We start from the raw sequence: 14,670 nt of genomic DNA on the forward strand, positions 1-14,670 counted from the left end.
TTTTGGCAGATACTATAGGCTCTACAGAAAGATGTAAAAGGATTCATGTCCACTATCCTAAAAAACATCACGTATATTCACATAAGAATTATTGACCCTTGTTTTAAGTTGCTTCAAAATGCATCCATTAGTATCAAATTTGTAGAAAGGTATAATCAAGGTATGCATAACACTATATACAAACTTGAACATGTAATGACTTAACCTTGTTTGAATTTGATGATGCCACATATATACGTACAACTTTGTTGGAGATTAGTAGCTAGCTAAATTATTAGTCGCAAAACTCCAAAATTTCAAAGGCTTCTTCATTGCACGCTTTCTTAAGCACCTTTTATAATGTTCCCTTGGCAAAACTTTAGGCCTTATTGTTCAAGTTGATTACCTCATAAATAAGCAAGCATGACTTTAGTTAGATGAGAGTGGGTCCTACTAACAACAACTTACCATTACAAACCTAGTAATAAAGTAAGAAAAGTGCAACCACCAGAGTTAACGGATTGTCTCTAATATTAGTGGTGGTTATATGTGCATATAGAAGGAACCCGTTTTCTTAGTTTATTATCATATCATGTCAAATGAAATTAGTCATAGAAATGACAGATTAAATTATTCTAAAGTCGGGTGCTTAGTAAAGTAAAAAAATATAGTCTACTTACTCTCGAATTAAAGAATTAATTTTTTATAAAGTGAATAAATTAATATAGTAAAAAATAAAACTTAATCACTTTTAAGTTAAGATAGAAAAACTCACGTATAATAAAAATTATAAATTCAATAATAATCAACTTTTTATTTTATTATTTTACAAATTTTCTGTATTTTAAAAGATATATATATATATATATCTAAAATTTTGTTAAGATAACAGAATTTCCTAGCAATTGAGCCACATACATGATTCGTTAAATTTTTTTTTTGGTCGATGGATTGGACAATTACCAATCCTAGGTTACACAACACACCCACTCACACACACACTAAAGGTTCTATTAGGGATGTCAATGGGGCGGGGCGGGGGCGGGGGCGGGGGATGCTTCCCTACTCCCCGTCCCCGTCCCCAAAATTAATCCCCGTCCCCGCCCCATTCCCCATCATGGGGGGATAATTGTCCCCATCCCCATTCCCCGCATTTTTCGCGGGACCCCATTCCCCATCTCCCTATGTTTAACATTCATATAAAAATTATAATAAAAAATATCAAAAAAAAAACTAAAAAATATTATTACAAACACACAAACATATCTAAAATTATAAGTCCAGAAATACAACATAGCAAATCATAGTCCATAAAATAAAATCTTAAAATGCAACTTTCATTATAAAGAAAGCAATAAAACAAAGTCTTTAACATCAAATATTCTTTCATTGTCGGCATAAAACTTCCAACAAACATCTCCATGTTCTCTGTTAAAACAATAGAGACAAATATGTTAACATACAGTGACGAGAATGGAAGCAAACACGCAGACACAGAAATGGAGAGGAGAAGGACGCCGTGCCTGAGGAGAGAGAACGACGCGGTGAAGCTGCTAGGGTGACGGCGCAAGAGTGGCCGGTTTGAAGTTTGAAAAAAGTGGAGAGTGAGTGAGTGACCGGAGTTTGGAGAGTTGGGGTTTGGATGGGAATAGAGAGTTAGAGAGGGCGCAGCAACAAAGGTGAGAAGGGAATATAGGGTTAAGGTTTTTTAATGGGTGAAATTACTAAAATACCCCCTATATTAAAAATAAAGTAAGAGTATTTAAGTAAGTTTAACAATTCGGGAAATTATCGGGGATGGGGCGGGGATCCCCGCTCGGGTCCCCGCGCCTGTTTCGGGGGAATTTTTCTCCCCATCCCCATCCCTATGGAGAAAATTCCCCACCATCGGGGCCCTATTTGGAGCGGTCCCCGCGGGGATCCCCGCCTGCTGGGGATTTTTGACTTTGTAAACTGAGATGTGGCTTCTATGAGGCCAACATATTCTAAATTAAAAATATTATCTTATGCAAAATAATTTTAAAAAAATGGCTTAGAAAATGTTAGGAGTACTATAAAAATTTGTAATGTTCTAATAATTTGGGTAAATACATGAATGTACTCAAATTTTAAATAAAATATTCTACAAAGTCAATAATAATTTAGAAATGAAAGAAAATATTTTATTTAAAAAGTCAATAATAAATTAAAAATAGGATTTTTTACAAAGTCAATAATAATTTAAAAATATTCTACAAAGTCAATAATAATATTTTTTGTTTTTATAAACTGCGGGGCCTCAAACAAATTTGTTACCCAATAAACTAAATATAAAACTAGACCCAAGACTAAAATAAAGCTAAAGCCCAAACCCAAAGCCGAAGAGTGTAATAGTGAGAGGGTATTATCCAGTAATAAAATATTTGTTAATATTTTTCACTTTGGTTGGTTGAGTGGTCACTCGTCTGCTTAAGCAAGTGTCAGGGTTTGAATCCCGCTTTGTATATGCAACAACTTATTGGCCAATGGCACACCTTTAAATAGAGCTTGGATTTGCAAAAATTCGCAATGGATTAGTCCTTAACCCGTCAGGTTGAAGGATATCGTGGGAAACTAAAAAAAAGTATATTATAAAGCATAAAGTATAGTATAATTTCCTATTGTATCCAAACACTTCTTTCCTCTTATAATCGATCGGTACTATATTTTCATACAGCTGTAGGAACTTCGATCACACAAGCTTGGAACAAGTTCAGACCAAAACAAAGCTGAATGCTGAAACAATACTGATTTACTTTTGAGTTACATGACGACACATATTTAGAAACTCAACTATCTTCATTCGTTCAAATAATGATATTGTACGGTCTCCAAAATTTGACAAAACATACAACTATGAATAAAGCAAGCTGTGCAACAAACAGACACGGTGAAAATTCTAAAATAAAAATGAAGTAGAGTTATATAAGAAAATTTTGGCACAATTGCCATACTTTAAAATGTAACACAGTATCGCTAATATAGTGCCATATTTGTTATGATATCACGACTTACTCAGGATTGAAATCTTTTACTGGAGTTGATCCTCTGAGAGAATTGCTGATTCCCTTTTTGCTTTTTTGAACAAAGAATTATTGACGCTGACAGTGAAGTTGAAAAGGAGAGATCAAGAAGACTCAGAACTTCTTTCATCAATTGATTATGAACTTGCTAATTGATTTTCTGACAGGCAAAGCACAAAGATCCAAATAAATCTTTCGTCAATTGATTAAAAATTTGCATCAATTACACTATAAAGACCGACATTTTATCACGTAAAAAAAGAAGGGGTCTTAGAATCAGCAATACCAAGATTGTCCAATATTTGCAAGCTGAAATCTATCAAGACTGTTGAAAGCTCCTAAATGATGGGAAGTGTGCCTGAAATGTGGATGATACTAACTTATTATTTACAGTGATCAGGATGTTTCTGTAATCCTTAGGCATATTCAATCGTCAACAAATACATTGTAAATTTATGTATAGAAGTTGATACATCAAATATATGTTCTTCAATTACTAATTATTCAATCTTTTTCATGCTGAACATGCATTTAGATGGTTAAGCAAATTAATTGTGACGTAGCCAATCACCATCAGCAAGTACAACACAGTAAACATCAGAACTTACAATTCTGACCGCATTAACTGTCTAAGGAAAGTAGGTATGGTATGAGGATTTCATTGCCATCTTAAATGCTCTTTATCATGGACAGGTGTGTGATGGGTTTGGTTGGAGTTGAGAGTACTGGTTTATCTAGTGGTAGTGAGATTGAAGTACAAAACCAAGGGTTTTAAACTTTTAATTAAGTTAATGCACTTACCAACTAATGCACTTCCCACATTCGAGATAGTTTTCCCAATTCTACACATCTCTTCATTTAAGTTATCCTCTCCCCATTTGCACCTAACCTCTGGTTAAAGCCTTTAAAGGCATTTGATGTTCAGTGCACAAACCATTGCAGACATGGCCAATTATTTTCTACTCAACTATGACATAGTATTACTATTTACGCCATCTTCCATTTTCAGTAACATATAAATTTATTCCTCATCTCTATACTCTATAGCATCCCAAACAAACATGCTGTTTTGTTGCTCATCACTCTTTTCATGTGCGCACTTTACTTAGTTAGGAATTTCTAAAACAAAAATTGGTAGAAAACACATGCTAAACTTGCGCCTCATCATGCAATTCTGTTGCTCATTCTTTGTTTTAGATCAATAATTATCAACTAACATCATTAAAACAAAGTGAATTCTTTCAATATTAATATTCTCTAGTAACAAAAAATAAGACTGTTCAAAAAAGTTGACTAGACAGTTTCAAGCAGTACTTTGGTAAGTATAAGGAGAGGCTACTTTGTGTCAATTCATTCATTAATTCTTCAACATACATAAATAATGTCCAATATACATGCCCATAACTTTAATTTCTACCTTGCTGTAAAATTTATTGTACAACTACTTTTGTACTATTAATCCAGCCTAAGTTACCTAACTACCAATAGATCACCACGTGTCATGCGCTTATATATATATAACAATAATAATTAAAAAAAAAAGTTAGTGCAGTCAATGGCATGTAATGTTATTTTATTACAAGGCCTTAACTTCTATCACACCTTTTCCTGTAAAACATGTGATAATATATGCAGGAGTGTTTAACAAGATAAAATATTTTATGGCTAACAAATGAACACATAAAAATTTATATTTTAATATAATAAAAAGGACATGTTTCCTTTAATATGAGACAGTAATGTTACTAAAGGTAGATAGAGGATCTGAAGATGCATTCAAAAGACACATTAATTATAGAGTTTGCAGATATTATAACTTATATTATATAAGTGCATTATTAGAAACCAAATTGAATAGCTATTTTTTGTGATCTAATAATGCTTTATGATTTGGTATACTAACATGAATAATAAGAGAATTTCTGCATGATTGAAATTAAACAATTTTCAATAAGGTATACTATATCCACATGTAGAATCTAATCGTCGGTGTTATACACTCTATGTAGCATTACAGTACAAATCAAATTGGAATTTTCACAGTCATAATAACAAAAATTGGACGTGTAACCACTTTGGCGTGCTTCCTAGATAAAATCAAATCCTTTACATCGTAAAATTTTGGCGTGTAGTATATTCCAATAAATAATAATAAATGCAAATGGTTGAGGGTATTGAAAATTAATACTAGCCTCTTAGATTAACCTTTTATTCATGAAAAATAAAATTAATATATTATATTATATTATATAGTATAGTTATATAAATGAGATAACGTGCATATTTAATGTTTAATTATAATAATTAGATATAATCCTTGAATCCTTGATTGTCTTCTGGGTTGATGGTTATGAAGGTCTACTTGACCACCTAGCTACCACACAAGTAGCACAAAGACATGTGTAAATGACCATATAATCTCCACACCACAGTCACCATAACAAATATAAATACTACTAGAGGTGTAAGCAGAGGGATCATCACAAAGAAACAATGGAGACTTTTGAGAAAGAAATGAATGGTATGAAGGAGTATTATGGGAGTGGAGAGACAAAGAAAGTGTCATGGAGAGAATCACAACTCAAAGGGTTGCGTCGTTTCCTCATTGAAAAAGAAGAAGATATTTTGAAGGCCTTAATGCTTGACTTAGGAAAGCATCATGTTGAAGCTTTTAGAGATGAGGTTATGCCTTTATTTAATTTGTTTATAATTACACTTGAAAATAGTTTGTTTCTGTTCAAAAAAGTGTGTCATCATATATACTTGTTACCACTTCTAAGTTTAATGAAAATATTTAACATTATTATTATTGCCTTTCTATTAGTTTAATCTTTAATCACTATAGTTCCTTCCTAATTTAAGCTTTCTTTTAAATTCATGCATTATGCATGCATTGGGGTAGTAATAATAGTAACATTAAAAAAAAAGAAAACTATTTCTCAGTTCTAATTGCTAATTAACGAATTGGCCCTTTTAAGCAGATAGGAACTTTGATGAAGTCTTTGAATTTTGCATTGAGTAACTTAAAATATTGGATATCAGGCAAAAAGGTGAGATCAGTGCCAATTTTCCTAATTCCTTTTTTTTTTTAATTTCAGAGATAAACATTCAAGACTAATGGATTCAAATTTGTTTTTTGATAGGCTAAATTGCCACAAATAGCACTGCTTAGTAGTGCAGAAATTGTTCCTGAACCTCTGGGCCTAGTCCTCATTATTTCATCTTGGAATTTCCCCTTTGGTGAGTCATGCTTTTTGAACCATTTTCCTTATGTTGATCAAGTATTTGTATAGCAAATTAATAGAGGGAGCTATAATTTAATTAATGACAGGTTTATCCTTGGAGCCACTAATAGGAGCAGTAGCAGCTGGAAACACAGTGGTCTTAAAGCCTTCAGAGTTGTCACCAGCATGTTCTTCCATACTTGCCCTTGGACTTCCCAATTTCTTGGACAACAAAGCCATTAAGGTTGTACAAGGTGGACCCCATGAATCTCAGCACCTTCTCCAGAAAAAATGGGACAAAATCTTCTTCACAGGTACACTACTACACAAAACACAAATCACAACACTCTTCTTCATATGGTTTTGTGAATGTAAAACAACATTAATACTATATAGGAAGTGCACGTGTGGGGAAGATTGTGATGTCAGCAGCAGCGAAGCATTTGACTCCTGTGACTTTGGAGTTGGGTGGAAAATGTCCTGCAGTTGTTGATTCACTTTCATCTTCTTGGGACTTGGAGGTGACTTCAGATAATCTTTTCATGTTTAGATTATGTCGGATCGAAATAATGGAATCAGTACTGCTACAATGCTAGTAAACTTTATCATAAGTCCAGAAAAAATTCAAATGCAACAGAATGTTAAAGGCCAAATGCTGGCTACAATTTGTTGAAAAACACTGACTTTTGAGATTTTCTGATATTCGAATAAGATGAGTTTTTGTCACTGTCTTACTGTTCCCAAAATATGTTAAACTCATGAAGAGATTATATTGTTTATGTTGATTAACAAAGTAAGTTTTCCACTGAATCAAAAGGTAACGGTGAAGCGGATTCTAGTGGGAAAATATGGGGCATGTGGTGGTCAAGCATGCATAGCAATTGACTATGTCCTCGTGGAAAATCAATACTATCCAAAACTGGTACATTATTTCTCATTCATTCACGTGTCTTCATATACTGTTTATATTTGATGGAGTGTGTGATTAGTTAAGTTAGTTGCTCTTGATTTTCTTCAGGTAGAATTGATGAAACTATGGATCAAGAAAATGTTTGGGGAGAACCCAAAAGACTCCAACACCATTGCCAGGATAGTTAATAAACAACACTTGTCTAGATTGAAAAATCTTTTGGCTGATCCAGAGATCAAGAAATCTGTGGTTTATGGAGGCTATATGGACGAAAGAAACTTGTAAGTTGTAACACTACTTTTTCACTTGTTTGTTAATTACTTGGAGACACATTATTTTTCATTATATCTATATCAAAATGTAATATAAATCTATGTGCAGATTTATTGAGCCAACAATCTTGTTGAATCCCCCACTTGAATCAGCAATCATGACAGAAGAAATTTTTGGCCCATTGCTTCCAATTATTACTGTAAGATTCGGTGAAAATCATGCTATATATAGAATTGACGTTTTTCTTAATGTTGCCTTCAATAATTTTCAGGTGGACAAAATTGAAGACAGTATTAAATTCATAAGCTCTAGGCCTAAGCCTCTTGCACTCTATGTCTTTTCCAAAGATAAGACACTGCAGAATAGAATGATATCTGAAACATCTTCTGGCAGTTTAACTTTCAATGATGCAATTCTACAAGTATTCTTCTATCTACTCTTGATCTTTAATTTTTACATGCTTCAAAAATGTTATATATGAACATTGATTTAGAATAATGTGCAGTATGCAGCGGATTCTCTACCATTTGGTGGAGTTGGAGAAAGTGGATTTGGAATGTACCATGGGAAGTTCTCTTTTGACACATTCAGCAGCCATAAGGCAGTAGTTAGAAGAAGCTTCCTCACTGATTTCTGGTATAGGTATCCACCATGGACACTGAACAAGTTTCAGCTTCTTGAGGTCTCTTACAACTATGATTATCTGGGGTTGCTCCTTGTCTTGCTTGGCCTAAAGACACCATCAAAACGCAGATCATATTTCGCTAACCCTGATTACTTTCACCATCGCTAGTATTATTATTTATTTATTTAAGTGTTTATAGCTTCCCTTCTTTTTCTGATTAAGTGATTATGTGGTTGCTGGACTGGAGAATTATGAGTTGCAATATCATCAGCCAGATATTTATAAATAAAATAAATTGTAACAAATCAAATCAGAGCATAAATGTCCGACGGCAAAACATAGATGTCTTTGTTGTGATGCATGAAGTGTAGTTAGTTAGTTGCAGACTCCTATCAACGGAGTTAATGAGAATTAGGGCTATATTCTTGTCAGATTAATTCAATGATTAGTTATAGATAACAATGCTGAATCAACAAAAAGCAATATAGTGTAATAAAAACAAAAAACAGTAGTCATATTCAATGATGTATTATAGAACAAAATTACACTAGTTGCATGATGATGAAACAGAATATTCTAAGTTCTACACCTCATCAATCTAACTATTTCATGCTCTTCTCACTCAACCAATGATAAATATAAACCTGCTATAGTGAATTCTAGAACTACTACTTATTGTACAAAAACTGAAAGTAAAATGCATGTTCGGATTATCCGCTTGTTTGACATTTACATATCCAATAACACAAATACATGCTAAGCTTGTTGTACGAATGGCGAGGTTTTTTGCCACAGATGACGTCCTAAAATGGCACTTCCATGTACTGAGAGATATGCAGCATTTAACCTGCCAAAACAATTAAAAAATCCATCATAATTATTCATATATAAATACACTATGAACCAAAAATGTTCATGGTTTTAGCTTTTAAATGGGAATAAGAATAGCTTACTTATCTACATCAGGCATTGCAAGAGGATCATACAACTCCTCTGAAGGAACAGACATAACTGACATGTCTTGAGCCCCTTCAACCTGAAAATAAAGACAAGCAATTCATTTGCATGAGTAGTGTGATGAAATCGTTTTCTGCCACAAGAGCCAGTATGTATACTAAATTTTAGGTACTAACCTGTTGGGGGTATTGCGCATAACCACCATATGCACCATATGCATACAATGAAGGATCTTGAGTAGCTCCATAAGCATAGGCTTCATAACCCTGGCCGTACCCATAGTAGGCACTCCATTGATTTGGATCCACCTGTTGCCCCCAGCTAACAGGATCCTGGAATGGTTTCAATAAAAAAATTTGTTAGTGCTAATATAATTCTGCATCGAAAAACAAGAAATGTGAACCCTACATACCAGCAATTCAATGAGAAAATCAGCAATACAAACTCATTCGTACATGTGAATCTAGAATTCTAACGACGTTTATGTTATAAAGGAGAAACACAGGAAAGTCCTTAAACATCAAAAGGAATGAATCTTATATCATTGTAGCATGGTAGTACATTTGCTACTGGCCATCCTCATCATTGGAGAATTAATAAATCAATATCTTTCAATAAATATAACTTATTGAATTTTCACATGCAGGAAAAAGGGGAAATACATGTAATAAAACACACCTACTTCACTGTTTTTCACAAAAACTCTCGAAAGTTTTCATTTATACCGTGTCACAATAAAATTTATCTACTCAGTATTGACGAATGTTTTCATTTACCATCCTGAATGAAAGGGTGGGAGTGGGAAAGTTGTACCACTCCAAGGTTATGATAAGCCAGAAAATGCAGCAATGGCTCATAACAAGCTAATTAAAATCTTGCAACAAAAATTGAGCCTAAAACCTTTCTACTGACCATTTAAAGCCTTAAGGATTTAATGTAAATAATTATGATTTGGTACTGAACTTTGTTTTCTTGTTACTCTTATGCTACTTAGCTCGGGCTATGTTACATAGTCAGTCCCAAGCCCAGACGGGGAAGGTTGTGTTAGGGTTGCAATAGCCCGTGTATAACCTTGTCGCATCCCTATGCATGGCCATGGCACAATGACATCTTTGGATCCATGTGTGTTAGTCCCGAGACAGCCCTTGAAAAACTGACCGGTCGCAATGCATAGACATGACGCAGTGATGTCTTTGGATCCATGTAGCCAACCCCATCTATTGGGAAAAAGGCTTTGTTTAGGTTTATTCTTTGCTACTTGTTGGAATGGCTTGTAAATTTGTAATGATCATAGTATCAAGTAGTTGAGCCTAAACTTATATTCAACACATGCACTTCCTACCAAATCACTACACATGGCAACACATACTAAAGGCTCATCAAAATTATCCTAGAACCAAGATGTTTTGATACACAATGTAGCAGCTCCTAAAATTAAAATGCATGACATACTACAAGACTACACACATGCACAGGTCACAGCATGACAAACTAAAATTCACTTGGTAAAAAAGTTAAGGGTAAAATCACCTGTCTAGTTGTACTAGCCCAAGAAAGTTGAACCACTTGTTGACCTACCACCTTCCCCTGCATCTTCTGAATGGCTTCTTCAGCAGAAGCTCTACATACACAAGTGGTCAGAGAGTTTAAAAGACCGCATAACAGGAGAAAGAAAAAAGAAATAGGAAAAACACCCTAAAAAAGGGATTGTTTAAAGACTTCACAAGATGCAGTGTAACATCAGGCCACATGAAACTTACTGCCTTGGAAAGCGGAGGGTAGATACAAACAATCAAAATAATATCATTACCTCTTTAGTTTCAAAATATTAGAGAGTAATCACATAAAATATTCAAATGTTAGAAAAGACTAAGGGAAGAGAAAGGAAAACCTAGTCCCAAATTGAACAAAACCAAATCCTTTGCCAGCATGAACTTTGATAGACACAATATCCCCAAATTGCATAAAGGCTTGCTTCAGCTCCTCCTCCGTGACATTAAGATCCAGATTACCAACATAAACCTTGCAAAACACAGCAATGTTAGACAATATTACAAATTAAAAAAATAAAATAAAATAAAATGAAAACCATAAATATTGCATCTATATGATCATTACTCACCGTGGTATTATTCATATCATATTCCGGCGGAACTGGAGCAGTATACGCTGGGACTGGATACATTGCTGCCACAAACATCCATTGACATATAAGTCTCTCTTCCACGTTATGCTCAAATGAAATAGCATAATAGTAAAAGCAAACATACACAAACTAGTCTAATTGACAGAACAAACCACATAACACATACCAGTCTAATCAACATTTAAGTTATGTATGCATTGAAACAACACATTGCCTTCACTAACTGGATTTCAATTATATTAACAATAACTACTACTTAACCCTGCGTTTAACTTAAAGAATAAAGTTGAACAATTCAATAAGTGAATTTGAGTTGAGTTATCTAACAACATTTACCTTTAGCTGGAGCATACTGCTGCTGAAAGGCGGTGGTTTTCTTGGGTGTAGCAGCGCTAATACGCATGGGCCTGGTGGAGCAATAAACTCCATTCATCTCCGACATGGCGCGGTTCCTCTCGTTCTCATCGGCGAATTTAACGAAACCATAGCCCTTGGATCGACCAGTGTTAGGGTCCGTAACGACCTTGGCGCCTCTAACGGAAGGGTAATTGGCGCGAAAAGTCTCCTGGAGGAGGTAATCAGTGACGTCAGGGGCGAGGTCGCCGACGAAGATGGAGTGGTCGGGGCCGGCGTCGGGCCTGCGGTCGCCGACGCCGAAGGAGGCCCAATTGAGGCGGAAGTTGTGGTCGGTTCCGGGCATGGGAGTGCCGTTGTAGGAGTGGAGAACGCGCTCGGCGGCGGCGTGGGAGAGGAACTCGACAAAGCCGTAGCCTTCGGGGTGGCCGGTGAGCTTGTTGCGGATGATCTTAATGGAAACAACTTCGCCGGTGTGTGCGAAGCACTGAGTGAGGTATGATTCGTCGACCCAGTACTGAAGGTCTCCAATCCATAGCGTTCGCACTTCCTCCAGGGTCGTTGGTACCCCTGCCATACTCAACTGTCCTCAATCACACTCACGTTCTAGCGGCGCCACCCCTAACCCTTTCTTTCTTTTCTTTTCTTTCTTTTCTTTCTTTCTTTTTTTTGGGCCTAAACTTATAATGTATTTAAAACAGACAACGAACAAAAACTACATAAACTTAGGCCCAAAACAATTCACGATAAAAAAAAATCAGCTCTATGTAAATTTAAGATTTGAATCCTTTAAAACTTGAATTTCATTTTAAAGAGTAAAATGTAAATTTTTACTATTGATTTTATAGGTGAGACAAAAAATAAATATAAAAAAAATTATTTAAGAATAAAAGATCACACTTTACTCTCTAAAATAAAATTCAAACTTTAGAAAATTCAAATTTATAAATTTAGATATACTTATTGTTAGGAGCAAATATTTTACGTGATCTCTCACAATTCAAAAGTCTTTAATCAATTCTTAACTATTTAATTAATTAATCTAATTGATTCATCATTATTCAAATAATTAAACTAAACAGTCTCTATAAAGAATGACCAACTGATGTGCCAAAAATCGTTTAGATTAATTATTTAAATTGTTAGAAATCGGATTAAAATTTTTGAATTACAAAAAATTATTTTGTTTTTCAGATAAATAATTTTAGACCAATTATTTTGTCTTTTTGCATATATAACTTTAATACTATGTCATAAAATTATTTTTTTTAAATTTAAATGATAAAAAATAACATAAATGATTATATCTCTAATTATTAAAATATATACACATCGATAAAGAATAATATTGATATCATTTCTCTAGAATTAAACGAGACATATTGGATAACCATAACTCAACTGTTAACTTTTTAAGTTGTTTTATATATATGTTGGAGGCCCATTTTATTTCTCAGTTAATAACTTTACTGAAACATCAATTATAAATATAGATGGATAAAAAAAGTAGAATTTAACTTGAATGCCTCCTTTACGTAAGGTGTTTGCGAGCTAATTATTAGTTAATTTCGCAGAATTTTCTGGATTTATTATATATCTTTAAAAACAGTATTTGTAATATGACTAGTGTATATTTAAATTTGATGAATTAAATTAAAAATAATATTTTATAATCATATATTTTTTAAATTTAGTATAACACTATCATCATCGTTATATAATAAACGTGTTAAATATGTTGTTTTATCTTTATTCAAAGTAAAATATGAATAGAAGAGTTCGAAGTTTATAATATTCTTGAACCATAAGGAGGGAGATAAAAAATTAAGAACATATATAACTGTAATAATAGCATGTTAATTTTATCCTAAATTTTATATCAAAAAGATAATAAAAATTTATCGACAACCTAGTATCTTACTAACTTCATTAGAAAATCATTGGATGTTGTGTTCCTTGTTACACATTTCATTTCAAATTTGAAAAAAGAGTTATAGATAAATTAGTTATATCTATAGTAAAGATTTGTACAAAAGTGTAAAATCATAACATGCTATTAAAATGAAAATAATATTATTCTTACCTAAATATTATTAAAAATCTTTTTGAACACAACATTTGTTATTGATGACTTTGGATTGCCGTCTTCGTTTAGAATTAAAACCCTGAGGCCTACGACTCTTAACTCCTGACAAAGCAATATAAAGTTGTCTATGGGTTAACACTGATTTTGGCAAATAAAGCCGTACATGTGATAATGATTGACCCTGACTCATGTTAATGGTCATTGCAAAGCATACTGTTAATGAAAATTGTCTCCGTTGGAACTTAAATGGCAATCCTGAATCTGAAGGGATCAAGTTCATTTTTGGAATGTACAATTTATCTCCAATATTTCTACCGGTCACTACCGTCGCTCCAATTACGTTGCTGCCAAGTTTGTTAACTATTAATCTTGTCCCGTTGCATAAACATGAAGTCTGGTCTATGTTTTGCAGTAGCATTACAGCGACTCCTGGTTTCAAAGTCAACTTGTGATTGAGTAGTCCCAAACATTTGATGTCATTTAGAAACTCTGGTGTGAACCACTCTTGTTTTACATCTTCATTCTCATCAGCTTGACATGTTGTATCAGAGCTCAAATACTCCTTTTCCATCCCTGGAAAGATTGTCAAGACAAAATCGTTTACCTTCTCAACACTCTTAAGTGTGGGTGCAAGAATTGCTCTACTCTGAAAATACCTGTAATCTGACATGTTTTGCAACAAATTTGGATATGCAAAGTCTACCAAATGAGAGAGGATCATCAGTAGTTGTAATCAATAGATCATCTGGAATTTCAACTTCTGATTCATCACCAACAACAGAGCCAATATTTCCATTTCCAACATCAAGTATCCAATTAGCAAATATCTTCATTTCACCTTCATCTTGATCCGAAGAAGACATTAGAAGCCTCATATTTGTATGCAGTTTCAGAACCTTACAAAATGATCACAGATGGGATGAGTTAATAGCGGATGCTAATATATCGTATCTACTTCCTTTCGGAATCATCGGAAGTATCTGTCTGAAATCACCTCCTAGAACAACAATCTTACTACCAAATGGTTGATGTATCTTATATTGATCGGTAACTGACATAAGATTCCTGAGCGTCC

At 33.9% G+C, this 14,670-nt stretch overlaps 2 protein-coding genes across 3 annotated transcripts; one reads left to right on the forward strand and one right to left on the reverse strand.

Moving 5' to 3' along the window:
• The first annotated feature begins 4,780 nt into the window (after window positions 1–4,780).
• Window positions 4,781–8,362, forward strand: LOC112788835 (aldehyde dehydrogenase family 3 member F1). Of its 2 annotated transcripts, XM_025830467.3 has the most exons (10): window positions 4,781–5,702; window positions 6,002–6,070; window positions 6,164–6,260; window positions 6,352–6,558; window positions 6,641–6,765; window positions 7,062–7,166; window positions 7,263–7,435; window positions 7,536–7,626; window positions 7,699–7,848; window positions 7,933–8,362. In XM_025830467.3, exons 1-10 carry the CDS (start codon window positions 5,514–5,516, stop codon window positions 8,218–8,220), a joined length of 1,494 nt encoding a protein of 497 aa, XP_025686252.1. In that variant the 5' UTR covers window positions 4,781–5,513; the 3' UTR covers window positions 8,221–8,362. The 2 variants fall into 2 exon arrangements, with proteins under 2 accessions (XP_025686252.1, XP_072088326.1); XM_072232225.1 differs by lacking the exon at window positions 6,002–6,070 and having other exon boundaries at window positions 5,373–5,702.
• A 183-nt stretch (window positions 8,363–8,545) lies between these two features.
• Window positions 8,546–12,181, reverse strand: LOC112788836 (polyadenylate-binding protein RBP47B'). The gene is made up of 7 exons (XM_025830469.3): window positions 11,492–12,181; window positions 11,132–11,196; window positions 10,901–11,031; window positions 10,540–10,630; window positions 9,186–9,341; window positions 9,006–9,088; window positions 8,546–8,899 (listed from the first exon to the last, which is right to left on the reverse strand). Exons 1-7 carry the CDS (start codon window positions 12,084–12,086, stop codon window positions 8,809–8,811), a joined length of 1,212 nt encoding a protein of 403 aa, XP_025686254.1. The 5' UTR covers window positions 12,087–12,181; the 3' UTR covers window positions 8,546–8,808.
• Window positions 12,182–14,670: the final 2,489 nt, after the last annotated feature.

This window comes from Arachis hypogaea, chromosome 3 (genome assembly GCF_003086295.3).
Source record: "Arachis hypogaea cultivar Tifrunner chromosome 3, arahy.Tifrunner.gnm2.J5K5, whole genome shotgun sequence".
In the NCBI taxonomy this organism is placed as follows: Eukaryota; Viridiplantae; Streptophyta; class Magnoliopsida; order Fabales; family Fabaceae; genus Arachis; species Arachis hypogaea.

What these genes read in the sequence shown, in the direction of transcription:
- LOC112788835 (XM_025830467.3), top strand. Translation starts at nt 5,514, where the DNA reads ATGGAGACTTTTGAGAAAGAAATGAATGGTATGAAGGAGTATTATGGG. An exon ending in ATTGGATATCAGGCAAAAAG is followed by an intron (nt 6,071 to 6,163) that starts GTGAGATCAGTG and finishes GTTTTTTGATAG; the next exon opens with GCTAAATTGCCACAAATAGC. An exon ending in TATATGGACGAAAGAAACTT is followed by an intron (nt 7,436 to 7,535) that starts GTAAGTTGTAAC and finishes ATCTATGTGCAG; the next exon opens with ATTTATTGAGCCAACAATCT.
- LOC112788836 (XM_025830469.3), bottom strand. Translation starts at nt 12,086, where the DNA reads ATGGCAGGGGTACCAACGACCCTGGAGGAAGTGCGAACGCTATGGATT. An exon ending in GCAGTATGCTCCAGCTAAAG is followed by an intron (nt 11,197 to 11,491) that starts GTAAATGTTGTT and finishes TGTTTGTGGCAG; the next exon opens with CAATGTATCCAGTCCCAGCG. An exon ending in TTTGTTCAATTTGGGACTAG is followed by an intron (nt 10,631 to 10,900) that starts GTTTTCCTTTCT and finishes TTGTGTATGTAG; the next exon opens with AGCTTCTGCTGAAGAAGCCA.